This window comes from Trachemys scripta, chromosome 5, assembly GCF_013100865.1.
Source record: "Trachemys scripta elegans isolate TJP31775 chromosome 5, CAS_Tse_1.0, whole genome shotgun sequence".
Classification (NCBI taxonomy): domain Eukaryota; kingdom Metazoa; phylum Chordata; order Testudines; family Emydidae; genus Trachemys; species Trachemys scripta.
In genome coordinates, this window is record NC_048302.1 from 43,720,069 (window position 1) to 43,746,312 (window position 26,244).

At 41.1% G+C, this 26,244-nt stretch overlaps 1 protein-coding gene across 3 annotated transcripts in view; it reads left to right on the forward strand.

Moving 5' to 3' along the window:
• Positions 1-5,611: 5,611 nt before the first annotated feature.
• JADE1 (jade family PHD finger 1) overlaps positions 5,612-26,244 on the forward strand; it is a 63,353-nt gene continuing 42,720 nt past the window's right edge. The window contains exons 1-2 of one of the 3 annotated variants that reach the window (XM_034771122.1): positions 5,612-5,829; positions 21,648-21,725. In XM_034771122.1, coding sequence (XP_034627013.1) covers positions 21,674-21,725 — 52 coding nt within the window. In that variant the 5' untranslated portion in view covers positions 5,612-5,829; positions 21,648-21,673. Of the gene's footprint in view, positions 5,830-8,489; positions 8,712-21,647; positions 21,726-26,244 lie in introns of those variants that run through there. The other 2 variants (XM_034771124.1, XM_034771123.1) reach the window with 2 other exon arrangements.

Sequence of the window (26,244 nt, forward strand, 5' to 3'; positions counted from 1 at the left end):
AATGGTGCCATAGAGGAATAAATTGTATTACATTGTGTAGTATATAACAGGATAAGAGAGGGAGTGTAGTTTAGTGGTTAGAGGTCTGGACTGATAGGCATGACTTCTGGTTTTACCAATAGCTCAGTGGTTTGAGCATTGGCCTGCTAAACCCAGGATTGTGCTTTCAATCCTTGACAGGGCCATTTAGGAATCTGGGGCAAAAATCTGTGTGGGGATTGGTCCTGCTTTGAGCAGGGGGTTGGACTAGATGACCTCCTCAGGTCCCTTCCAACCCTGATATTGTATGATTCTATGATTTACTGTGTGACTTTTGCAAGTGACTTCACTTCTATATGACTCTGCTTACCGGTATGTAAAATTAATATTATAATCCCTACCTCACAGGGCTGTCATGATACATGTGTATGCTCCACAGTATAGGCCACTGAGAGCAAACTACCTCAGTCCTCTATTCTCTGTCATGCGCTGTGAGATAATGACCTCCCATGTAGGGTGACCACCCTTTCAAAAGGCAAAAGCGGGAAGCATGCAGGAAGGCTCCCTTGTGGCCCTATCTCTTGCTCCTCCTCTTCCCCTGATCCCCTGCCCCCTGCTGCTCCTCATTCCCCCCAAGGCCCTGCCCCTTGGCCAGGCTGGAAGCTGGAGCTGGGCTGTGATAAGAGCCGCCAAGGAAGCCTGGGCCACTGTGGGAAGCCCCAGATGCCTCCAGCTGCCATAGGCAAGGTGCTGGGCTGCCAGAGAGCAGCTCCTGGCCTGTGTCCCCACTTCAGCCCTGCCCCACTGGGAAGAGGCTGGCACCGCCCCTGAGCCTCGAATGGCGCACCAGGGAATCTGGGACAAATGCTGTTCTGGAGTCATTTAGCCTGCGACCGGGACTTGTATGCTGCTTTTTGGGACTGTCCTGCCCCATTTGGGACAGGTGGTCACCCTACTCCCATGACAGCTACATTCCGATAGAATAAAGGAACTGTTAACCACAAGAATGAGACTCCTGAGTGCAACAGAAAGAGCTTTCTCTGAGACTGACCCATGAATCTGGGACTCACTCTCAGAAGACCTCAGCTGCAGAGCAAAATGCAAAACCCCACTTCTTCAATCCGGGTCTTCTCATGGCAGCATCCCACCCCTTGCCTGAAATTGAGTCCCTAAACCTAGGGACAGAGGGGAAGAGAGAGGGAACCATATGTGGACTCTTTATAATTTTGTGAGATGCTCGGATACCACACTGTGTTCAGTAAAAGAAACCAGACAGATAGGATTAGACAGAATTATGGCTAGATGGTGCCTTTAAGGTCCATACCTATTTCAGAAGTGTGTGAAGGAGCCACATGGCTGAAGAAGATCCAGAACAAATTCTAGCTGAGTCATCTAGAATTCTTCCATGGGTTCCAGGGAAACAAATGCTGCAGCAGGAGATTTACTATCCATTTGCAGAAGTATTTGAGGCATGAGAGGCGGTAAGGAAGCTCTGCTCTCTTTCTTGGTGCAGGACAAGAGAACAGATGAGAAAATGTTTTGCTATGCCATATTTAGAAGTATTAAAATATAACAATATACAGTTTATAAGTACAATATATTTATATCTATATATGGCAAAATCTTATTCATCGTGCTTATGTAGTAGTTGAATTGAAGTCAAAAGGACTGTTCATGTTAGGCAAACAGGCTTTGGCCCAATTGTGTATCTTATCTATATACCCTATACATATCTCATCTCTTACATAGCAGATGCGAGAGCTCTGCTGGAATTCTTACTCCTGAAGAACAGATGCTGGGTCAGCATTTTGTTCTTGCCTCAGGTTTCTAATCTTAGTGAGAAAGGAATGGGAAGGGGGAAATGGTCTTTATAAATTGGGGCTAAAAGAGCAAAAGGATGGATTAGAGTTGTAAGTGGTACTGTGACTGAGTTAAACAGTGGTGGGGGGAACTCAAGTTCATTAGCTCTGCTTTCACTTTCATAGGACAAGGCTTCTGCAGGGACTAACATAAAGGATGACAAGCATAAAAGGAGTAACTGGTGTTATCAAATAAAGAATGAAACACAATAGGAAGAATAGACAGTGAAAAGGTTTTAGCAGATGCTGCTGCAGCATTACATCTCCCCTTAAAATTGTAACAGAGATATAGCGAAAAGCCATATTTCTTCCTCCTGGCCTTGTTTTAGCTCAGAAACAACAGTACATGGTATGAAGTGGGATGAATGAAGCAACTATATAAAATACTCATAGATTTGAATAGTTTAGATGCAATTTTAATAAGCACTGAATACACTCGATGTGCAGTTTGGGGCAGGGGCCATGTCTTCTTACTTGTTTGTATAGAGCAGGGGTCGGCAATGTTCGGCACGCAGGCCGGGCCAGTTTTATTTACCTGCTGACACGGCAGGTTCGGCCGATCGCGGCCCCCACTGGCCGCGGTTCGCCGTCCCGGGCCAATGGTGGCAGTGAGAAGCCATGGCCAGCACATCACTCGCCCGCGCCGCTTACCCTGGCGAGGGTGCTTACCCTGGCGAGCCGCGTGCCGAACGTTGCCGACCCCTGGTATAGAGTCTAGCAAAATGGAGCCCCGATGCTAACTGTATTCTCTGGGTACTACTTGGATAGAAATAAATAATAGTAATGATACATTATTATTTCACAGAAAGAAGAGAGAGGCCTTGAATGTTGTTGTGCCTGAGAAATTTTATTAAAACAAGATATTAAGTAATCTCCTGATTGGGGAGATGTCCTATAAAAGAGAGAGGGTGAAATCCTGTTCCCATTGAAGTCAATGACAACATTGCTATTGACTTCAGTAGGAGCAGGACTTTACCTATAACCTGGAGAGCTGCTCAATAGTGGAGTAAAAGATAATAGAGGGCTCTATTAGATCTGTCTCTTATTTTGTCACTTCTTAACCTCTCTTTGACAAGTTAAGTAGATTTTGTATCAGCATAATTATTTTTGCTAGGGTGTGATATTTTTTTTAATTTTTTTTTTTTACCAAAAATAGTTATACTGGTACAACCCCAAGTGTGGCTTACGCTGGCATAGCTGTACTGGATTATAAAACACCTTTACACCGGTATAGTTGAAGTGGTACAGCTTGTGTATAGACAAGTCCTAAATCCATCACTGTAATGCGTTTTCCACACCACAAGTCATGCTTGTAACTTCTTGAAAATCTTTCTCTAATTTTTCAACATACTTATTAAAGTGTGGACACTAGTACCGTCTCACCAATGCCATATATTTATACTTACTATCCCCTGTTTATATATCCAAGGATTGTGTTAATCCTTTTTGCTACAGCATCATACTGGGAACTCATGTTCAGCTGAGTTTCTACAATGACTTTTAAGTTCTTTTCAGTCACTGCTTTCCAGGATACAGTCCATGATCCTGTAAGCACTGCCTACACTCTTTGTTCCTAGACGTATGACCTTGTACAACACCAAGGTAAGTGCTAATGACTCCTAATATGCAAGTCAGAATTTAGATATTCATTGTTATATTTTTGTTTTACATAAAAAGGCAATGAACTAAGAAAGAGGGTACAAAGCAACTAGAAAACCAAGGAGAATGAGGCAGGATGGTTCTAGTCTTCATCAACAGAAGGGAGAATACTTGCTCAGTGTTATCACGAAGTAAAATTTTCCACTCCTTTTTTGAAAGGGGTCAGGAAGATGGGAACTGGTGGCTAAAAGTTATGATAGGATTAAGTTATTTTAAAATAATGTTGTTATAGTTTGTCTATTGATTGATCAATCATAGGGTTTTATACTACTGCCCATCACCATAGTATCTGAGCACCTTTCATATAATATAGATTGGCAGTAACAAAGTCCCTAGTGAACTTAATGAGTTCTTTCTTATTGGGTTATGAAAAGCTATGTTGTATGGTTTCTGTCTGTGTGTTTGTTTTGGGGCAGAGAGAGTGGTTGATGTGGTAATGGGGAAAGAGTTTATCAAACAGGAAAGTATTACGTTTCCTACAGGCAATCATCCTTGTGTGAGGGTGCCACCATGAGTGTTTCCAGGCACTGATCCTGGAAAACACTCAGGAGAGTAACTTTATGCATGCAGGTAGCCTAAATTATAGCAATAGGATACTGGTGCAGTTATGACATTATTCTCCTGAGTAAATGTTGGCAGAATTGGGCCTTAAGACCCTGGAATAATAAGGTTAGATAATAGATTTACATTGGTATGTGAATGAAGCTAAACAACACATGTAAATAAAAAGCTGGGGAAGAGAGACCCATTCTAGGCTCCCAAACCTAAGATGGCTAATGCTGCTTTTTTGGGGAGGAAATAAATATACAAATACAAACTTTATTTTTTGTTTTCTTTTGTTTTCACAGTGAAAACATATTAACAAAAAAGAGGATATTTTTGTAGTTCTGTTTTGTATATTTCAGAAAGTATAACAATGAGTACAGTTCTGCAGGTGGATGGATAGGTAGATGTATGATGTGCCTGGATAAATTGTTGATGAATAGCAGAGCAATTCCTTTGCTGAACTAAGGTGTGACTTTCTGGCACACAAGGTAAAAGTATCGCCCTGGGGAGCTGCATTAACGTGTAATTATGTATTTACTGTCTTTGGAATTATTTTCCACAGACAGATTTATTTCTGTATTTGAGATTATAATACCTGTTCTCTGTATCATTATTCTTTCCTGGCTATACCCAGGAACTGTGTGTAAATGAAGAGATTCCACTGTTTTCCCAGAGAAAATGAACTAATGGACTGAGGAAAAGCATTTTATACTAAAAATTATTTTCAGTTCTGCATTTAAATGCCCTCTTTTTCATAATGAAAACTTTGGCAAATAATTTGATACTGATTCATAATACATTTTTTCTAAATTGTATTTTAAAAGAATAAAAATTGTATTTAAAAAGCTAAATTTGAGCTTCAAGACATTTTGGCCTAATTTTCACCCTTCTCTCCCCAGTCTCCTATGGCAAAGTTTGAGAAGCAGAAGGGTTAGAGTGGGGGACTGAGAATCAGAAGTCAATTCTAATCCTTGCTGTGACTATTACTTACTGTATGAATTTGGGCAAGTTATTTAATCTCTCTGTGCCTCAGTTTCCCTTTAAAAAATAGATCCCTGGCCATGGGGCTGGGATGGTGTGAGGCATTAATAAATTAACAGTTGTGAAATATTTTGCGATATTTGGAAAAAAGTGTTCATTAGTACATATTAAAAATAACAGTAGCAATACTTTGTGCAAACATGTATAAATCATTACCAGATGCAAATCTTCTATTGTTTTTAATATATATGATAATAGGAGTGGAATACAGGGCTGATCTCAAGCAGTGAGTAACAATTTTGAATGAGTAAGACTTCAAGCAACGGGTGAGTTCGACTGGAAACGTCTCAGTGCAAAATATTCTTCATCACAAGAGGGAGATACTTCAGTAAAATCCATTCAGAAATGAAGGCACCTCCCTGCAATTGTAAATGGAGCACGACCTCTCCAGTGAGGGCTGTGAAGAGTTAAATCAGACAGTTCCTAAGTGTTGTAGTCTCTCCTCTTCCCCACCCTGTTTCCCCCCCTCTCTGTTCTCTCTCTCCTTCTAGTTTTGGCAGGGGATTAAAGTAGCTCCCCCCTGTGGCAGCAGTGACCCAGAAATGAGTTTGATTCACAGAGTCCTTCCTCCATAACAAGTAAAAACGTCAGTCAGTGTGTGTGTGTGTGTGTGTATATGTGTGTGTGAAGGGAGCCACAATCTGCTCCCACTCTCCAGTGCTTGTCTGAACTCATGAGGCAGCACAGACCCCTTCGCGCAGAGAAACTCCAACCTCACTGGCAACCATCGCGGCAGCAGCAGCAGGTAACTGTGTCCAGATTCTGACTCCCCTCCTCGCCGCCGCCGCAGAGTGAGCCGGGGGAGCAGCCAGCACAGCCATATTTGATGGGGTTTTGTTGCTTTGCTTTGGAGTTCTCCAGAAGCAGCTAGAGAGCAATTTCATGCCGAAGGTCGCTGCCTAGTGGAAATAATATAGTACGTCATTAATATGGCGCCAAAAGATTTGCTTCTTGATATGGAGCGAGGGGAGGCAGTTGAGTTGCAGCTTCACTATCCCACAAGCAACTTGTGCATTGCTGGGGAGGGAGGGAGCGGTGGGAGGAGGAAATAGATGATTATTTTGCAGCTTTGAGAAACGATGTGATGTAGGGAGTGTTCTGCTAGCCGGTTTTCATTTTGCTGCAGACTTTGCAATGGCAAATAAGGCTCTTGCAGCTTTCAAGATGCACCAGCTAAATTAACACAGTTCTCCACTTAGGTTTTTTAGTTGATATGTATTTGACTTTACTGTAGGTTTTTTTTTTAAATGAGTGGTAAGGGGAGTATCCTGAATTAATTAATGCTGCATCAGCCTGGTTGAAAAGTAAAAAGCATTGTATCAACTTGGTAGACAGATGGCAATGGCAGAGCGCAGGTCCTTTTAGATATAGACCTATAGACAGGGGGAGGGGTGGCCATGGCCAGTATCTGTCACTTTGTCACCCACATGTCCAAAATATCCATTGCATCAGTTCAAGGGCGGCGAGGGTGTTAGTTTGTGTGCAGGCAGCTTTGCAATTACATTCATCCAAATCGTGTTTGGATTTTACTTGCAGTAGTTTAAAAAAAATGCTTGGAAAGTATAAAAACCGTTGACCGGTGAAATTAGGCAGAAGTTTCCTTTTGGAGCAGGAGAGCGTTGGTCAGTTAGTCGTGAACTTGATGCGATTGTGATTTTAGGCACTAATGGGCATTTGTGGAGGAGGTGTAGGGTTTAGCATATTGCCACATCCATTTATTTTTCAGCCGAGTCCGAGTGTGCAGTAGCTCCTGCTGGAGAGCAAGTTGTAACAGCCTTGAAGTGCACGTGTTGGGAGAGTGTGAGTGTATGGAGGGAAGGGGTGTGTGTGTGTGTGTGTCTGAGTAGGGAGGAGGTGTGTGGGTGTGTGTGTGTGTGTGGAGGGGGGGGGGTTGGCTGCTCGGGCTCTGCTGGGTGGCAGCAGATTCTCCCGGTGCCCAGCGCTGCTGCTGCTGAGAATGATGGATGCGGGCAGGGGCTGGAATGTTGACCCGAGGTTCAATCCCGTCGGAACGGTCTCGTTTGCTGCAGAGATTCGACACCCCGCTAGCCTCCCCCGGCGGGAAGGAGGCGGGGTTTGCCTTATCGGGTTCCTCTGTGCTGGGTCTGGGAGGGGGTAGGGGCCACTGCAAGCAGGTGCACGGCGGCAGTAAGAGCGGCCAAGAGGCTTCTGAACTTCTCCATTCAGTGCGATCCTTCCCAGTTCCACCACCCCACTCCCGCGGGGTCTGGCGAGTTCAAATCCACGCGGGGTTCCATTGCACAAGCAAACACGTGCGGGTGCTTGATATCAACTTCTGCAAGCCATTTTCGTTCATTCAGGGAGAAATCGGGGGCTAGATTCAGCCCACAACTACCCCGTACAGTCGCATTCAGACAAGGGTGCCACTTGCGTTTAGTGGGGGTGGCACTTGAATAACCCCGATCCTATTAAGTGCACTGTAGAATTAATTATTGGGGTGCCACATTAATTTCCCCAATAGTACGGTGATGGGTACAATTATTATGCATTAAAATAAATAGTACAATTCATACTGAGTATAACCATAATAAATACAGTGAATTGCAATGGCTATTGCCGATGAAGCTCTTAAATCTCCCAGATGATATTGAAATGCATATGTAGTTATAAGGATATACTAATGAAATCGAGAGGTGGTGCAAAATGTCTGTGAGATTGTACAGGTGTAAGGGAAGACTTTGGCTCTTAATAGCTCTCCCTCTTCCTTTACTAAGGCTTTGACAAGGAAAATGGGTGTAGGTTATGGTGTTTTCAAATAACCGCATCATTTCGATCTAACGGGCCATCCTTGGCGTCCCCAGAGTGCAGCGCAGGCGATTATTCCAGTTGCTGAAATTAGACAAAGCCGCCCTGCTGCTACTCCTCGTATCCCTAGACTCTGTTCGTTGCATGCTCAGATTTTGCAGATTTTCAAGCTTTGGGTCTTGATTTTTTTTCTTCGCTATTCATTAGCAGTTTATGGTGCGGATTTTATTATTTTGGGAAGGGTGGTGGTAGAGGGTGGTGTGTTTGTTTGCACCGCCTGGTGGATGGTTTCCTATGACAAGAGGTGATACACAGTTTCCAGAACTGTCTGGCAGTGGGAGGAGAGACCGACAGAAAACGAGCTCAAGTCTCAGTGCTGCTGCGAGTCAATCCTAGTCTAAACCGTCCCCCACCTCACCCTCCCCAGACATTGCAACATGGAGAGCGGGGGGTGGAGATGGGGAGGGTTGCATGGCCGTAGCAATGATATGGATTTGGGAAACAGGGAGCTGAGCTGGGGGCATCAAGTTTGATTTGCAGATGAGCGGATTGGTGCGTCTGGTGGGAGGGGAGGAGCAGAGGGAGAGGGACAGGAGGAGGCGGGGGAGATCTGGTCAGTTTCATATGGAGAGAAACAGGAGAGGTGCAGATGAGATGGGATTTTTGCCTGCCGTGCACGAAGGTGCTATTATCGCTAGAAGGATTTAGTCCAGCGACAGCAGCGCTGCTGGGGGGAGGGGGGTAATACTTTCTTCCCGGCTTCTCCACCTCCCTTCCCAGTCTTTGTTTGTGTCTGATGCCTCCGTCCGGACCTCACAGTACGAGCAGCCTCCACGGCGGCGCTGCGAGCCCACGGCACCGGTATTGGCTGGCGATAAATGAGCTCTGTGTTGTGTGGATCGGGAAAGCTGGGTGGGTTTAGGAGACATGACTCTACCTCTTAGCAGCTGCCGCCCCAGCATGCTAGGAGCTGCGGGTGGGAACGTATATTTGAACCAGAAAGAGCTGAAAAATAAAGGGTGATGTTTTAAGAATACAAGCAGCAGAATTGCTTCATTACCAGAAAAGCAGACTTTAAACATGGCCTCAGAATGAGCCTCCCAAAATGAGGAAGCCTTCCTAAAACCAAGGCAGTTCTAGATTTGCAGTCCACTATCCCAGCAGTGAATATTTGTTTTGATCACATAGACAAATTATTAACGTTATTAAATGATTTTTTTGACAATTATTTAGCTTTCAAGAGCTCTGTTCTTGGGAACTAAGGTATCAGTATGGGAGGTTTTGGAACAAATTGATAAACAAGTAATAACTCACCAGAGCAGATGGTATTCACCTAAGAGTTCTGAAGAAACTTGAAATTGCAGAACTATTAACTGTGGGATGTAACCTATTGCTTAAATCAGCCTCTGTATTGTTGATTTTTGAAAAAAAGATTCCGGAAGTGATCCTGGCAATTACAGTCCAGTAAGCCTAACTTCCGTACCAGGCGAATTGGTTGAAATTATAGTAAAGAATAGAATTATCAGACACATCAATGAACACAGTATATGGGTTAGGAGTCAACACAGCTTTTGTAAATGGTGAGGCATGATTTCTCATCTATTAGAATTTTTTGAGGGTATGAACAAGCATTATGTGGACAAGGGTGATCCAGTTGATGTACCTGGAGTTTTAGAAATACTGACAAGGTCACACACCATTACACCAAAGGTTCTTATGCAAACTAAGTAGTCATGGGATAAGAGGGAAGGTCTTCTCATGGATCAGTATCTGGTTTAAAAAATAGGAAACAAAAAAGGGTGGGAATATTAATGGTCAGTTTTCACAACAGAGAGAGGTAAATAGTGGGGTCCCCCCCCCAAGATTTGTATTTGGACCTGTGCTGTTCAACATATTCATTAATGAATTGTAAAAAAGGTAATGAATAGCGAGCTGTCAAAATTTGCAGATGATACAAAATTACTCAAAATAGTTAAGTTCAAAGCTAACTGCAAAGAGTTGCAAAGGGATTTTACTAAACTGGGTGGCTGGGCAATAAAATGGTAGATTTATATGCAGTTCTGTGTAGCTTGAATGTTTGTATCTCTCACCAACAGAAGTTCCAATAAAAGATTTTACCTCACCCACCTTATCGCTTGTAAAATTGCAGATTGCATTTATCAACAGTGAATTTCAAGTAATGCACACTGGAAAAAATAATCCCAATGAGAGATACAAAATGATTGGGTGGTAACACTCAAGATCTTGGAGTCGTGGATAGCTTTCTGAAAACATCTGATCAGTGTGCAGCAGCTGCCAAAACCACACAAAAATGTAAGGAATCATTAGGAAAGGAATACATAATAAAACAGAAAACATTGTAATGCCACTGTATAAATCCGTGGTACACTCACACATTGAATACTGTGTGAAGTTGTGGTCCCCCCTTCTCAAAAGAGATTTATTGGAAATGGTAACGATACAGAGAAGAGCAACAAAAATGATTAGGGGGATTGAAACCGCTTCCATATGAGGAGACATGAATAAGGGCTGAGACTGTTCATCTTAGAAAAGAGATGACTGAGGGGGGACTGTGAATGGTGTGGAGAAGGTGAATAGGGAAGTGTTGTTTACCCCTTCATGTAACACACAAACCAGGGATCACCTGATGAAATAAATAGACTGCAAGTTTAAAACAAACATAAGAAAGTACTTCTTCACACAATGCATTATCAACCTGTGGAATTCATTGCCAGGGGATGGTGTAAAGGCCAAAACTGTAATGGGGTTCAAAAAGGAATTAAATAAGCTCATGGAGTATAGGCCCATCAGTGCTTGTTAGCCAAGATGGTCAGGGATGCAGTCCCATGCTCTGGGTGTTCCTGATTCTCCAACTGCCAGAAGCTGAGCTTGGACGACAGGATGGATTAATTGATAATTGCCCAGTTTTGTTCATTCTCTCTGAAGCATCTGGCATTGGCCACTCTCAGAAGACAGTATACTGGGGTAGATGGACCATTGGTCTGACCTAGTATGGCCTTTTTTATGGAAATTAACATATCTATGATTAATTTTCCGCTGAAGGCCCTTTCCTTTTTAAGTAATAATTTTTATTCGAATGAAATTAATCTGATGCCAGCAAGCAGAGACTATGCTGGATTTTCAGACCTGTCACTCATCAAATAATAATGGGCCATGCCTTGACACAAATGACTAGTTTATGTAGCTACATGAAAGTTTTAAACATAGATATCTGCCCTTTGGATAGTTGTTACATTAGAAGTTATGGTAATCGAATAGCAACTTACCAACAGTTGTTTTCCTTTTATTTTCAATTTTAACTTTTATTTTAAATAAAAGATGATTAGTATCACACCCATTCCCAAAGAAAGAGATTTAACTGTGATTTGGATTAACACTTTTGGAGGTAATCATTCTCTTTTAAATAAACATGCTTGCAAGCCCTAAGACCTTAATAAATATTACACTAAAATATGTTTGGTATGATTCTCACACTCAATGGGATATTCTGTTCAGACAGTAAGGGGTGTGCATTTTAGTGACAGAATTCTCCCCCCAGAGGCAGATTTCTCCCCACTGCCTGTTTTAAGCTATGGTTCATACATACGTCTACAATGAAATAATAATAAACACTTTCCCTCATAGCTGCAAATTTCCCTTTTCAGCTTCTCCTGTTTCATTTTTAGATCACAGAAATATTATATTAAAAAAATATCATCTGCCCAATGCTTTTTCCATATGCTCAGTGCTACCTCTTTACACTGCTACTACCTGCTAGAATTGGCCCAGTTGACAGCTCACTCTAGATTGAAGCAATCAATCAATCTAATGGGTGAGGGGTGGGTTAAATTAATAGGTGGGGTCCAATTTCTCATTCTTCTATACCCTGAGTAGTCATTTACACCAGTGCAAAGGCAATGTAAAATGCTACTTTGCAGTGCAAATGAGTACATAAGTGGTAAGGCAATGATAATTGACCTGATAGAGCCAAATTCTGCTTTAATTTATCCTGGTGTAGATTTTGAATAGCTCTACTGAAGTCAATGGAAATATTCCAGATTCATATGGCAAACATATTTGACCCACATATTTCCCATGCAAGTTTGTGAGGGCTTGTTCTCCACATATCAAGTCTCTGTGGCCTTTGTACTGTAGAAATGCCCAATATCCCTTTAAAGATAGAATGCTAGCTCAAGTTATATTTCTTGTGTGCATGAAAAAGTGGGATAGCAGAGTATTTTAAACTTGATCAAGATGAGTTCTAAAGTATCAGCATAGATTTTATTTGGATAACATTACTTTTGATTTGGGTTTATACCTCTTTTCACATATCTGTCTGTAATATATAAATCACAGTGTTTTCTGGGTGGTATCTGTTGGTGAAGGTAACTAGAAAAGCTGTTTAAGGGATATAGTAATTGGAGACTAATGTCTTCATCTACCATTCAGTTGATTAAGACTAGATTATTCTTTGCTTCCCATTTGTACAAAAGTGTTTGAAGTGATATCTTGTGTGCTGATGATAATTAGGTCTTAGTGTAGTCAGTATCATTGCAATTAGTCTGTTACTTTCAAGAAAAGCTAATTTTTGAGTCTGTGTTCAGGGTGTACATCTATCATAATTCTGCTTTCTTTCCTTACTGTCTCTGCAGCTGTTCAATGCAGTTTATTATAGTGACACACATTAACGCTGTTATAGTTAATGGTCTATCAGAGTTTGAATTATAAACTCTGTTTACGCAGAGATTCATAAAATCATTAAAAAATTCTCTGGTGGGAAATACGATATATATAAAAGCTTTGACCTGAGGATGCACATTTATTTTTTTTATAATTATTATAAAAATCTTTCTGTTTAGTCATTAAAATAATAGCAATTTGCCACTTTTAAGTGACACCTTCTTCCCCAACCTACCCATCACTTAGAAAGAACTTCAGGTCAGATTCAATAACCAAAAATGAAAAAATTCATGGAGTTTTGTTACCAGGCAATTGAAGCATGAAAAATTCTATTTAGAGTGGGTGTACATTTTGTGCCATTGTTTATATGTGCCATTGTTTATGACATTGTTTGGGCTTCTCTTCTGAGGAAACTAGATTGCCTACTTGAAAAAAAAACCTGGGGTCAGATTTTGCCCTCAGTTCTATATCTGTGCAATCCTACTGATTTCTGTGTGGATGAACAAGTGTAACAAGAAATGTGATATCGGCCTTTAGTTTAATTTTTATGTCCCTTCTTTCCTTTTTAAAATTAGCCTCTTACAGCGCTAAGAAAAGCAAAGCCCATCAACGTATATTGATAAGAACAGAGGATTTGCCATACTGTATTTCACTGTAGGTTCAGATCCAGTGTTTTGCCTCTGGCAATGGATCACTCAGAGGCAGGCCAGAAATTCCATGTCTTTACTGCACCTAGCCAGTTGTGTAGAGATGTACGGGGGATGGATATTATTACCGGATACCTGCAAAGATTTGAAAGTATGAGATGATTCTGAAGTAGGACATTGTATTTGATTACCAATTAGTCATTTATTTGCATCATATTTTACAAATATTTCTGTTAAATAGGGATTGTCACTATGTCATATACACTAATGGCTCAGAAGCCGCCTCCCAGACCTTAAATATTATTCATTTTAAAATGGTCTGAATAGTATTCAGCACTTGCCCAATGCTTTACATCTTCAAAGCAGTGTACATAACCAATGAATTAAAGACAGATTACACTGCTCTACAGCCAGAATGCTTCTGAAATAAATGTAGTCAAACTTTACTAATTCTGGGTCACTGAGAATGAAAATGATGCTTAAAATTGTTGATTGGCTCTAGTTTTCAAGATATGCTATTGGGTCAGTATATACGACCCTTGACTTGGGAATGGCGGAGGATAAGTGAGTTCTAAAGGGAAGGGATCTCAATTTAAACCAGAAATGACTAAAATACATCTTTGACTGGATCTATGAATAAATCTATGACTGGGTTTGGACAGTACTTGCTTTTTAGGCAAAACAATGAATGATGCAATCTGAAGCTGGTATTGCGGCATACATGATATGAATTGCATCATGTTATTTCTAGAAGTCATGGATGATGCAATCATAACGAAGCTTACATCACTCTGCTGAACAAATTGCCCTATATCAGCTCTAGAAATCATACAGTGTCGTGCTCTCTTATTTGTCAGTGTTTGATTTTGCAAAGGGACACATTTCTGTTTAGCCAAAGTGAGCAGAGATGCCTCGTACTTGTGTGAACAGTGCAGATAACTTGTGCTATGTTTGTGGTGAAGTGACTTTTGCATCACAAAAGCGCAGTATAATCACTATGGTTAAGAAAGCCTATCACCTTTATTTTGGCTGCAAAATTGGAGATCAGGACAAGAGGTGGGCCCCACACATATACTGCAACACTTATGCAACAAATCTTTGCCAGTGGTTGAACAGGAAAAGGAAATCTATGCCTTTTGCAGTGCCAATGATTTGGAGAGAGCCAACAGATCATACCAGCAATTGTTACTTCTGCATGGTGCCTCCAGTTGGGAAAGCTGTGTCAAAGAAGAAAAAGTGGAGTGTGCATTATCCAAACATTCCATCAGCTATACGCCCAGTATCCCACGGAGAAGGACTGCCGGTTCCTGATGCACCAGAATCATTGTCACTTGAGTCAGATGAGGAAGAGGATGAAACTTCTGGTCCTGAACTATCAATGTCACATATTCTCCCATCCTCCTCCTCTGAATTACACCTCATAACACAAGGTGAACTGAATGACCTTGTCAGGGATTTGGAACTACCCAAGAGTAAGGCAGAGCTGTTGGGCTCCAGACTACATCAGTGGAATCTCCTGGCAGGTGACGTTAGGGTTTCCATGTTCCGTGACCGTCAAAAGGATCTTGTCCCATTCTTCTTCATGGAAGGTGATCTTGTAGCCTGCAACAACATCGATGGTGTGATGGCAGGCCTCAACATCGTTCACGATCCAGATGAGTGGAGACTGTTCATAGAGTCTTAAAGCTGTTTTACTGCATAATGGCAATGTTTTGCCTCAATTCTAGCTGGTCATGCAGTCCATATGAAGGAAACCTATGACAACATGAAACAACTTTTGAGGTGCATAAACTATGACCAACATCAGTGGCAGCTTTGTGGCGATTTGAAGGTTGTTGCTCTCTTGCTTGGTCTGCAGACTGGATACACAAATTACTGCTGTTTTTCTCTGCGAATGGGATAGTTGTGCAAGAGATTCCCACTACATCAAGAAAGATTGGCCACTCCAGCAGTCATTGGAACCTGGGAGAAAAAGTGTTCAGCATCCACCACTTGTTGAATCAAGGAAGATTTTGTTACCACCCTTACACATCAAGCTGGGTCTGATGAAGAACTTTGTCAAGGCCATTGACAAAACACAAGCAGTTTTCAAGTACCTCCGTGGAAAATTTCCAAGGTTAAGTGAAGCTAAGATAAAGGAAGGTGTCTTTGTGGTCCTCAGATTCGTGAACTTCTTCGAGATGATGCATTTGACCATGCACTGCGTGGCAAGGAAAAGACGGCATGGAAAGCCTTCCAGTTAGTGGCAATAAATTTTCTCGGAAACAACAAGGCAGACAACTACAGGTTGTTGGTGGAAAACCTCCTCAAGGCATACAAAAGCCTTGGTTGCAACATGTCACTAAAGATACATTTTTTGCACTCTCATCTAGATTTTTTTCCACCGAACTACGGAGCAGCGAGCAACGAGCACGGCGAGCGATTTCACCAGGACATTGGAACAATGGAGAAACGCTGTCAGGGCAAACGGAGCCCATCAATGCTTGCAGACTGTATTGCTGTACAGTGACAAGAGATGCTCCATTTAATGAATACAAGAAACAAGCCAAGAAGCGCCGAGTAGACACTGAATAGAACTAAATTATGTACATAATAGTTTTTTGCCTTTTGTTTCATTAAAAATCAGCAAAAGGGTTATATAAATAAAATTTATTAAGTGTTACATAAACAGGACAGGTGAAATATTATCATGTAAAGCAACCATAAACACATGAAAAGACCTAGGTTTACAATTTATGATTAAAACTCTACTATCTACACAATATACATAGACATAAAATGTAAAAAATATCTTAGAAACAGTGGCCAATCAGTTGTTTTAATTGTCATATTTGAATTCAGCACATCAAAATACATAATAAATAGCACATTTTATCTCTGAAGCAGACGACTTCTCAAAAATTGTAGACCAGTGTTATAGTTCGTAGAGCCAGTGCAATGAAAGAGGAAGAACAGAGCAACTTTAGTAGCCGAGTGATGTGACAGGTGGTGGTATATCTTGGTAGGGAATAATGCTTCCTGGGCTCTGGGGAAGAGCAGAGAGCAGCAGCACTTGTTGCACCCTGTGCAAGTATAGTGTCTGCCACCCAGCTCCCAGTGCTGCCCTGACGTGGATAGTCAGTTTGCACGTGATGGGGAGTCATAGGGTCATGACCTCCACCCCATCCAGACATGCCCTCACTGCTGAGCAACATTTAGAGCAACACTGATTGTCCCAACACCCCTTGTGATCCAGGAGCACAAGCAGCAGGGTCATGGCTGCCTCCAGTAAAACTGTGCTTTTAGGGCTCCCCAACCTCCACTTCCTTCTACACCATACTTGCAAACGGGCAGCTCTAATAAAGCCGTTAGTAGACATAGGTATTGGCATACTGTATATTGGTAGGTCTGTCTCACTTCCAGGAAAGATGGTTGATCTTTAATGTTAAAAGTATGTCACTAGAAATTAAGCCACTACCTACATTGTTAAAGGAATGCTAAAGGCTTGACTTAAAGATACAAAAGTTAGGACAGTTCTGAAGTTCTAGACTGCCATATCAATCAAGCCTTTGTGCTTATTTATCATGCATGATGTGTATCAATAGTCTAAGACTTATGCAGTATCAGGTCACAAAAAATAAGGACAAAGTGTGAACTATAATTCTGAATTACTTTGTTTTGAAGGTTTAATAAATGAGATTTCTGGGTTACTGTAAAGGTAAACTGCACCAACAATTTAAATATAATATTCAACTATTCTGAGTCAAATTCTGTTCTTATTAACACCCCCAGTCTAAATCTGAAGTAACTTTATCATCACTCATCAGAGAGGTAGCCCTGTTAGTCTGGATCCGTAAAAAGCAACAAAGAGTCCTGTGGCACCTTATAGACTAACAGATGTATTGGAGCATAAGCTTTCGTGGGTGAATACCCACTTCGTCAGACGTGAAACCTTTAAACTTCATGGAAATTTCCATTACGTGCGTCTGACGAAGTGGGTATTCACCCACGAAAGCTTATGCTCCAATACATCTGTTGGTCTATAAGGTGCCATAGGACTCTCTGTTGCTTTTTATTATCACTGGAATTCCTGCTATTTACACCCACATAACTGAGGACAAATTTGTCTTACAGGGAACATATATTGTAGAGTGATAACTGACTTTATTCCATTAGTGCCAAGTAGATTTTTGCTTTGGTTTTTCAATAGCTGGGATCATGCTGGGGTTGAATACTGTGTGGCCAAATGCTCATTCATAGATGGGCAAGAACTCAGGAAAAGGAGTAGAATGGTTGTAAGACTGAAATTATATTTGCTACCTTATACAAAGTTCTTGGTTAGTCTCCTTGCTCTTGGCCAGAGGTTGTCTAGTATTTCAGTCCAAGCTGGACAGAAATATTATTCTCATTTCTTGTCTGAAAGAAATCTAAATAGTAGTTGTACTGTGCATGCTTGGAATCGGCTCTGATTGGCACCTAAGCATCACAATGTACATAAAATGTTATTTTCAATTTCTGTGTATATAATAATTGTGGACAAAATGCGAAAATGTCAGAGATGGGCCAACAGGGATGTCTAGGGCTATAGGTATGCAGCTTAGATATTTGTGTTTTATTTTTTCACTGTGTCTCTCAGTGCCCTCTTTACTTGAATCATAGGAAATATTTTCACTGTAAGAAAATTTTACGTTGGTATTGTTAATATTTCTTTAAATTACAGGTAGAGTTTGTGGCTTGGGAGGAGGTGTAAATTGGGACACAGGTGTATTTCATCCTCGTGAGTAGGCTTAGTCCTGAAGCGCATAGATCTGGGGTATGTTTTCCACGCCTTTTTTGGGGATTTGAATCTGAATTTTGCAAATGAACTTTCTTTATAATGGGTCATACCAAATCCTGGATCTGAAACCTTTAAACGTAATCCAAATCTATATCCAAACTTTGTGGCTGCTGCCTGACTCATGTATTTTGAACTTGATATTTGTAGCTGTCTATTAAATGCATAAAGTTCTAGTTTATTCTGAAATTGCTGGTTCAGAAAGAGTTTAATAATATAATTGTGGGAGATTGTGTAACTGATTATTATTCTTTCACTTCTGAAATTACGTGGGGGAAGATTGTGTAATTGATTATTATTCTTTCACCTCTGAATATATGTTGCCCTCTGAAATAGTTATGAAAAGTCATGATGAAATTAGCGACACCTCTACCCTGATATAACGCGACCCGATATAACACGAATTCGGATATAACGTGGTAAAGCAGTGCTCTGGGGGGGGGGGGGGGGGGGGCTGCGCACTCCAGCGGATCAAAGCAAGTTCGATATAACGCGGTTTCACCTATAACGCGGTAAGATTTTTTGGCTCCCGAGGACATCATTATATGGGGGTAGAGGTGTATTTGGTTTCATATTAACTTTTAGTGGACAAACATTTGCAACATAAAACCACTGTACATCTCAAAGACAACCATATTCACTCTAATTTCTGATGCGGTAAGTCACTTTGGGTTAGATCAGGGGTTGGCAACCTTTCGGAAGTGGTATGCCAAGTCTTCATTTATTCACTCTGATTGATTTAAAGTTTCGCTTGCCAGTAATACATTTTAATGTTTTTAGAAGGTCTCTTTCTATAAGTCTGTAATATATAAGTAAACTATTTTTGTATGTAAAGTAAATAAGGTTTTAAAAATGTTTAAGAAGCTTCATTTAAAATTAAATTAAAATGCAGAGCCCCCCCAGATAAGTGGCCGGGACCCAGGCAGCGTGAGTGCCACAGAAAATCAGCTCGTGTGCCGCCTTCGGCACACGTGCCATAGGTTGCCTACCCCTGGGTTAGATAAATCAATCTTATTGATTTTACATAGTGCCACAAAGGAGGAAAATCCTCCAGTGCATCAACCCTTATTATTATACCAGGTTCCCTGGAGAAGTAAAAGATAATTGTGGCTTTCATTACTCAAGATCTTTCAGTTATGATAAAATGGGAGTTAATTAAGCCAAAAACCCATACCCCTTTCTGTATATGAGTCATTTTGTTTGAGGAGGTATTTGTACAGTTTTATTGTGACTGTCAGCAGGTTTTGGTCAAGACTTCCCTCTTTTCAAGTGGGAATTGTTCTTACAAAAGTTGAAGGTACTAACAGCAATTTTACTGCAATGAGACATATTTGTCTCTCTGAACCTGGTTATGTATTGAAGCTATTTCTTCCACTGGCCCCTATAGCATGGAGCTGTTTTGCTGAAAGGTTCCTAGGAAATCCCAATTTATGAGCATACCAGGTTTAGATTTTCTGCACCAAGTAAGAATCAAAAATCTTAGGCAGCTGATTTCTGAATCTGCCCCTGGGAGGTGTGCATTGGCATTTTGCTGCTAATGCATCACCCAGTTCTCATTGTCACTACAGTTGATACATGGCAAATGAAGACTCATGGAATTTGATGTACACCCTAGAGTACTTGTCACTTTAACTCATGGTGAACATGCTTTGCTACACTTGTCATGTCATGTTGTTTCCGCTTTTTAACTTCAATTTTTATGGGCTTTTACATGTCGATGCTCACCAGCTATTGAAGACTTTAAAGAAAATTAAATTTAGAATTATTCCACATCATAAAGCATTAGAACATATCACCTCTGCTTGGGGTGTTGGTGTTAGAGGTGAAAGGTTGTGTATCTTAAGTCAGTGGGTAACAGGGCAGCTCAGCTGGATAGTTACTGAAAGTCATTGCCATCTGGCAGGTTCCTAGCAGCCTCTTTATTACGAGTTGGGGGGTCTGTCTAGCTCCTACAGAACAGGCACGCTGCATCAAAGAAGCCAGTATAACATTTGGCATTAGGCCAGAGAGGGTAATATAAAAGCATGCTTGGGAAGAGGGAACTGTTCTGTCATCACAGAGGTGGTTTCTTCAAGAGCAGTGCATCTCAAAGTCAGGCCGCTGCTTGTGCAGGGAAAACCCCTGGCAGTCTGGGCCAGTTTGTTTACCTACCGCATCTGCAGGTTTGGCTGATTGCGGCTCCCACTGACAGCGGTTCGCCGCTCCAAGCCAATGGGGGCAGCGGGAAGGGCGGCCAGCACATCCCTTGGCCTGCGCCGCTTCCTGCAGCCCCCATTGGCCTGGAACGGCGCACTGCAGCAGGTACACAAACCGGCCTGGACTGCCAGGGGCTTTCCTTGAAAAAGCGGCGGACTGGCTTTGAGAAGCACTATTCTAGAGCAGTGGTTCTCAAACTATTTTTTCCGCAGACCACTTGAAAATGGCTGAGTGTCTCGTTGGACCACTTAATGATCTTTCCAAATGTTGTTTGTACCATTAGCTAACTATTGTAAAGCGCTTTGGATAAAAACGCTATATAAAAAAGTAATAATAATAAACTTTTTTGTTCTACAAATAAAAGCACACAACTCATATTTTAATATCCGTAGTCTTACCTTTCTAACGCAATGGATGTGCCCTCTCTCCCCTGCCGCGGCAGCCCCCGAGCTGAGGCTAGGAAGAAGAGGGATCTCTCCCTCTCTCCCCCACTGCAGCAGACCCTGAGCTGAGGCTGGGAAGGAGTGGGGTTTCTCTCCCACCGCAGCAGCCACAGAGCTGAGGCTGGGAAGGAGGGCCGTCTCTCCCCCGCAGCCGCAGTCCTGGAGCTGGGGAAAGTCCCTTTTTTCTCTGGCCGCCGCAGTCCTGCACATCTCAAATTCCCCCCACCCCCTCTTCTCAACCAACTGTCCCCTCCCACCTACCGCCCATTTCCCCCAAGGCTACCACCTCACCTTATATGTGCATCATCTCCATGGTCCAGGCAGCTGATGAGTGGAGCCATGCCTGCGTCCCCACTAATTAGATGAGTGGCCCTTCATTCTCTTGTGTGCGGCCGACCAGGCGCTCACCTTAGAGGGAACTATCCACGGACCACCAGAATGGAGCTTGGGTACGCGGACCATAGTTTAAGAATCTCTGTTCTAGAGCATGATTGGTGCACATTAGCTGGTTAGAGAGGGGAAGCCTGCATTGCTGCTCCCTGCTTTGGGGATAAATGGAAGACTTTTTTCTCCAGTGCTGTTAGGCTGGCACCTTCCACCAGGACTAAAATTGCTTTAAAAACATATCAGCCAATCTACATATTTACAGAGGGAATAATACTGTAATTTTATTGCTAATCTAGAGCCACAATGGGGTGGAGGAAAATCTAACCAGTGTGAGTACTTTTACTGTAGGTCTTCACCTACTGTAGACTTCTGAAAACTCAAAAATATGCTTTTGCTTCTGGAGATGAATGTGACCACAGGACTGTCATCACACCTCCTTAAATCACATTTTCACCTGCCCATATGATATATGTCTAATTACTCATCGTTTGAATGTTTACTATTTATATTTTAAATGCTATTTAAAGCTGTTTGTTTTCATTTGTGTGCTGTAAATCCTGGAATGCCATCCGAAACACAACTTGCTGGTTGTGTATTATCTTGGGTTAAGTGCTGTCTCATTGCTTTACAGGCCACCAGCTGTTTCCCGTGGAGATCATGAAACGAGGTCGGCTTCCTAGCAGCAGTGAGGATTCTGATGACAATGGCAGTAAGTGCTCCTTTGTTGTGCTTGGAGAGCACTAGGTTATGAGTTGGTTGAAACCATACTTTAATATAATATTTTACATGACGGAGGTATTTTGCATAGCAGCTGGGTCACAGAAAGTTGGAGGAGAACACAAATATTAGGAAACTGTTCTAAAATAAAATATTTTCAGAACAGCTGAGCTATATATAACAGGATGCCCCATGACTTGCTGTTGATTACAGAGTGTTTGATAATAAGGTGAAACAAAGAATTTTTTTAAAGGTGCTTTGTGGTGCAAGCAATACAGCTTATCATTACAAGAACAGAATTAGCACATTATCAGTTATTAACATTGTTGACTTAACTTTTAATAGAGGGACAGAAGTTTGCTCTAAAATTGGAATTTTTTTTTGACTATTTCATACTCTCCTTGTACAATGGTTGCATATAATTCTTCTACCTCAGACTTTTATAAGAATAATTATTTGTGACAAACTTTTTTTAATGAATATTAAAGGTTTCCTATGTTTATTTTGGTATTCTTAACATTAGTGGATAACATACATTCAGGAAAAAAAGAGTTTGATTTGTTCAGTAGTATGGGTGTCTCTTGGCAAAATTAATATGAGCTACTTAAAATATCTCACTTGTTCAGATAATGGAGAATTGGTATTCTTTCATTTTAAAAGAAATTGTGACATAGTGGTGGGGTGGGAATTGTGCTAAGATTCTTTTTCGGGCAAGTCAAACAAGTTACTTGTATTCTCCAGCTTTGTAATTTATACAGTTGTCAAAGGCATTATCCTGGTTCTAATCTGGTCTACATGGGTACATGTTGTCTTGGACAAAGGTCGCTATATATGTGCAAAGCGTTATTAGGCAAGATCCTGAGGTCTTTAATTAAAGCTTAAACCAAAACTCAACAGAAAGTTATTGGGAGACTTTCCACTGACTTCAGTAGACTTTGAGTCAGGCTTTTAGGCCCTGATCCTGCAGCAGGAGCTATGAAAGTGGACTCCTACACCCATGTGGAATCTCACTGACAATAGTGGGGACTGGCCTATGTAGACCTAATATCAGGACCTACAACTTAACCCTTACATAGGCAAACTGCTATGGAAATCAATGTGTGAAAAAAGGAGTGGAGAAGGTGAAAAAAGAAAAACTGACTGTACTAGGAGTTTGCCTGAGTAAGGAGTAGATTTAAAAAAAAACAAGTAAGGGCTTTTGGGATTTGGCCCCTTAATAAAGCTGGGAGAACCTCATAGAGTTGGAGATTTTGAAAAATCTATTAAGCTATTTTTGGATTTGGGAACGAAATGTTTTGGTATTATGGTAAAACAATTTAAATCCTTCCAAAGAAGAATAGATAAAAAAGAAGCAAACGTCTTTCTATAGAGAATAGAGAGTAACCCTCAAAATTCTATATACAGTGTATTTTCATTAGAATTTTTCTTCTCCCTCCGTCCACCCTTGAACTCCCTTTTTTACAGTCTCCTTGTATTTCACTTTGATCATTATTTGTGCCATTTTCACCATACATCTTAATCTAGTTTTTACTCTGACCCCTTTCTGTTCTTTGTATCATGGACTTTTTAAAGTAGAACCTGAACTAGATAATCTTTGAGTTGAAGTTTCAAACTGTGACAGTTGACTGGGTCTGAAATTCAGTAGAACAAGTTCACTCATCTGTTGTTGTTATTTATCTAACTATATCACTGCTTTGTATATTGGAATATCCATCTCTTCAAAAGTGAAGTTGTGTTTTTCTAATAATTATACTCATTTTTCAAAAAATGAGTCTGATACATGCTAGTCAGAGGTCTAAGACAGCTAGCTAGGATAAAAAATACCTGTGTTTTTATGCTCACTCTGATTTAAAGGAAAAAAGTAGTAGTGTACTATTTATTACGCCGTGTTAACTAACAAATTGATAAAGTATAACTTAGTAGTAGATCTTGTCAAATAGTTCAAATGTATTTGTTAAATTATTTGATAAATACCTGTCAGATTTTATTAATATTTTCTCCAAATATTATTTCAAGTATATACCACTTCCTTCCTCTCTCTTGCTTTTGTTGCACTTTCTTTCCAGGCTTCACTTGGCTTCACTCTAGCTTTTCTTTACTATTGTCTAAAATTACTTTGTAATTTGAGACACAAATCCAACATATGCATTATGCTAATCTGTAGACCTCAAATCAAGAATTTCCCATGAAATCTGAGATGATGTGTGACATAATGATAAAATCTCTGACTTGTCATCCTGAGAGGCTTCAGCATCCACAAGGACATCCCCTCTGATGCAGTGGTCACTACACCTTCCACATTTGTTTTTTCGTAGGTAATCTCTGTATGTATACGCACACAGCTCTTCACAGCTGAGCTTCATTTTCTTACTGTCTATAAGAAACATCCTATTATTCTGGACATATACCCATGTGCTAAGCGAAGTCAGGACCCTCCTTGTTTCCAGGCAAGAAGCAACCATTATGGTCCAACTCTGGAAGTTCATAGACCTAGTTAATTTTCAAAACATTCTTGCAAGTAGCTCCACCCACCAGAAAGCCATGAATGAGGATCTAGTGCAGGGGTAGGCAACCTATGGCACGCGTACCGAAGGCGGCACACAAGCTGATTTTCAGTGGCAGTCACACTGCCCGGGTCCTGGCCACTGGTCCAGGGGGCTCTGCATTTTAATTTAATTTTAAATGAAGCTTTTTAAACATTTTGAAACCTTATTTACTTTATATACGACAATAGTTTAGTTATATATTATAGACTTATAGAAAGAGACCTTCTAAAAACGTTAAAATATATTACTGGCACGCGAAACCTTCAATTAGAGTGAATAAATGAAGACTTGGCACACCACTTCTGAAAGGTTGCCGACCCCTGATCTAGTGAGTTACTAGGAACTAGGGTGACCAGACAGCAAATGTGAAAAATTGGGACGGGGGTGGGGGGTAATAGGAGCCTATATAAGAAAAAGACCCAAAAATCGGGACTGTCCCTATGAAATCGGAACATCTGGTCACCCTACTAGGAACATATACTAAGCACAATGATTGACATTCTGGCACTGATGCATCCACTCTTTCCCCATTGGCTACTCTCTTAATTAATATAATAAGCATCACAGGCAGTAGTAGATGTTTGAAGAATCCTAGTTTTAGGCCTTGTCCTCCAAGTTGTAAATTTGCCAGTGAGTGGGATAAGAGATTTTACTCTCTCTGCTTCACCTTCTCCTCAGGCTTTCTCCTCGTTGGTCAGATTATTAATCTCTATTGTTCTCTTAATTTCCAGAGTCAGACACACAATTATTTTATCAGCAGTCTCTTTGATTCGCTTCACTAGTAGTACTTGCGACAAGCATTTATTCTGCAGTTTAGTTAGAGCCTCCCTGTGTGATAAAGCACTAGATAGAGAATTTTCTGAACTTTCGGCCTCTACTTTTTTGTTGAAAGATTTCAAGCTTTTTACAAACCATTTTTCTCCTCAAAGACTCCAGAAGCACAAGACAATTAAATCTACTATTCCAAGCACTTCAAACAGCTGTCTTCTAATTGAAAAATTAAAATTTTAATCAACACTTAGTTGGAATCCTCTTGCCTAACATCTGCTGCTCATCAGAGTTACTAGTGCCTCTTGACCTCCAGTGAGCTTCATGCACTCATGCCACATTGCATGGTGCAGTACTACAGCTTTAGAGTTTGCCATTGCTGTCACTGAACTAACTGGCAAAATTCCCTTTGGGATTAATGGGTAGGATCGGGCACCCAACTGTTAGACTATTCATCCTTTGGTTGTGGGTTTTTCAAGAGACAACTCAATGGGAAAGTGTGGCCAGGCATCTTGGCTTCAGTTTGAGGCCGAGTGTGTATCATTTGGGGCTAACTTGTTCACTAATGCCCACTCTAATAGCTTTTACCTTAAAGGGAATAGGTGCTTTATTTTCCTGAGCGCAGAAGCCTGCATATTCACAAGACAATAATAATAATATTTAATAATTAATGAAAAACAAGCATTTGTCATTCATTCGGACTTAAATGTGAAGGTAGAGTTTGTGTTTTAATATTTTTCTTATTTTAAAAATCAACAGACTCTGGTGTGATTATTTGCATTTAGTTTAACACATAGAAGCAAGGCTATGAGTTCAGATTTTGTATAAATACATTCTCAGAGAATGGGAAACATAATACCAGATACTGTTTGAGTGACAGGGAAACTATAACCCTATGACTAGGGCCCTGCCAAATTCACGGCCGTTTAAAATGCATCACGGTCTGTGAAATCTGATCTTTTGGGTGCTTTTACCCTATACTATACAGATTTCATGTGGGAGACCAGTGTTTCTCAAATTGGGCGTCCTGACCCAAAAGGGAATTGCAGGAGGGTCGCAAGGTTATTTTAGGGGGTTGAGGTATTGCCACCCTTACTTCTGCACTGCCTTCAGAGCTGGGTGGCTGGGAAGGAGCGGTTGTTGGCTGAGCGCCCAGCTCTAAAGGCGGTGTCCCGCCAGCAGCAGTGTAGAAGTAAG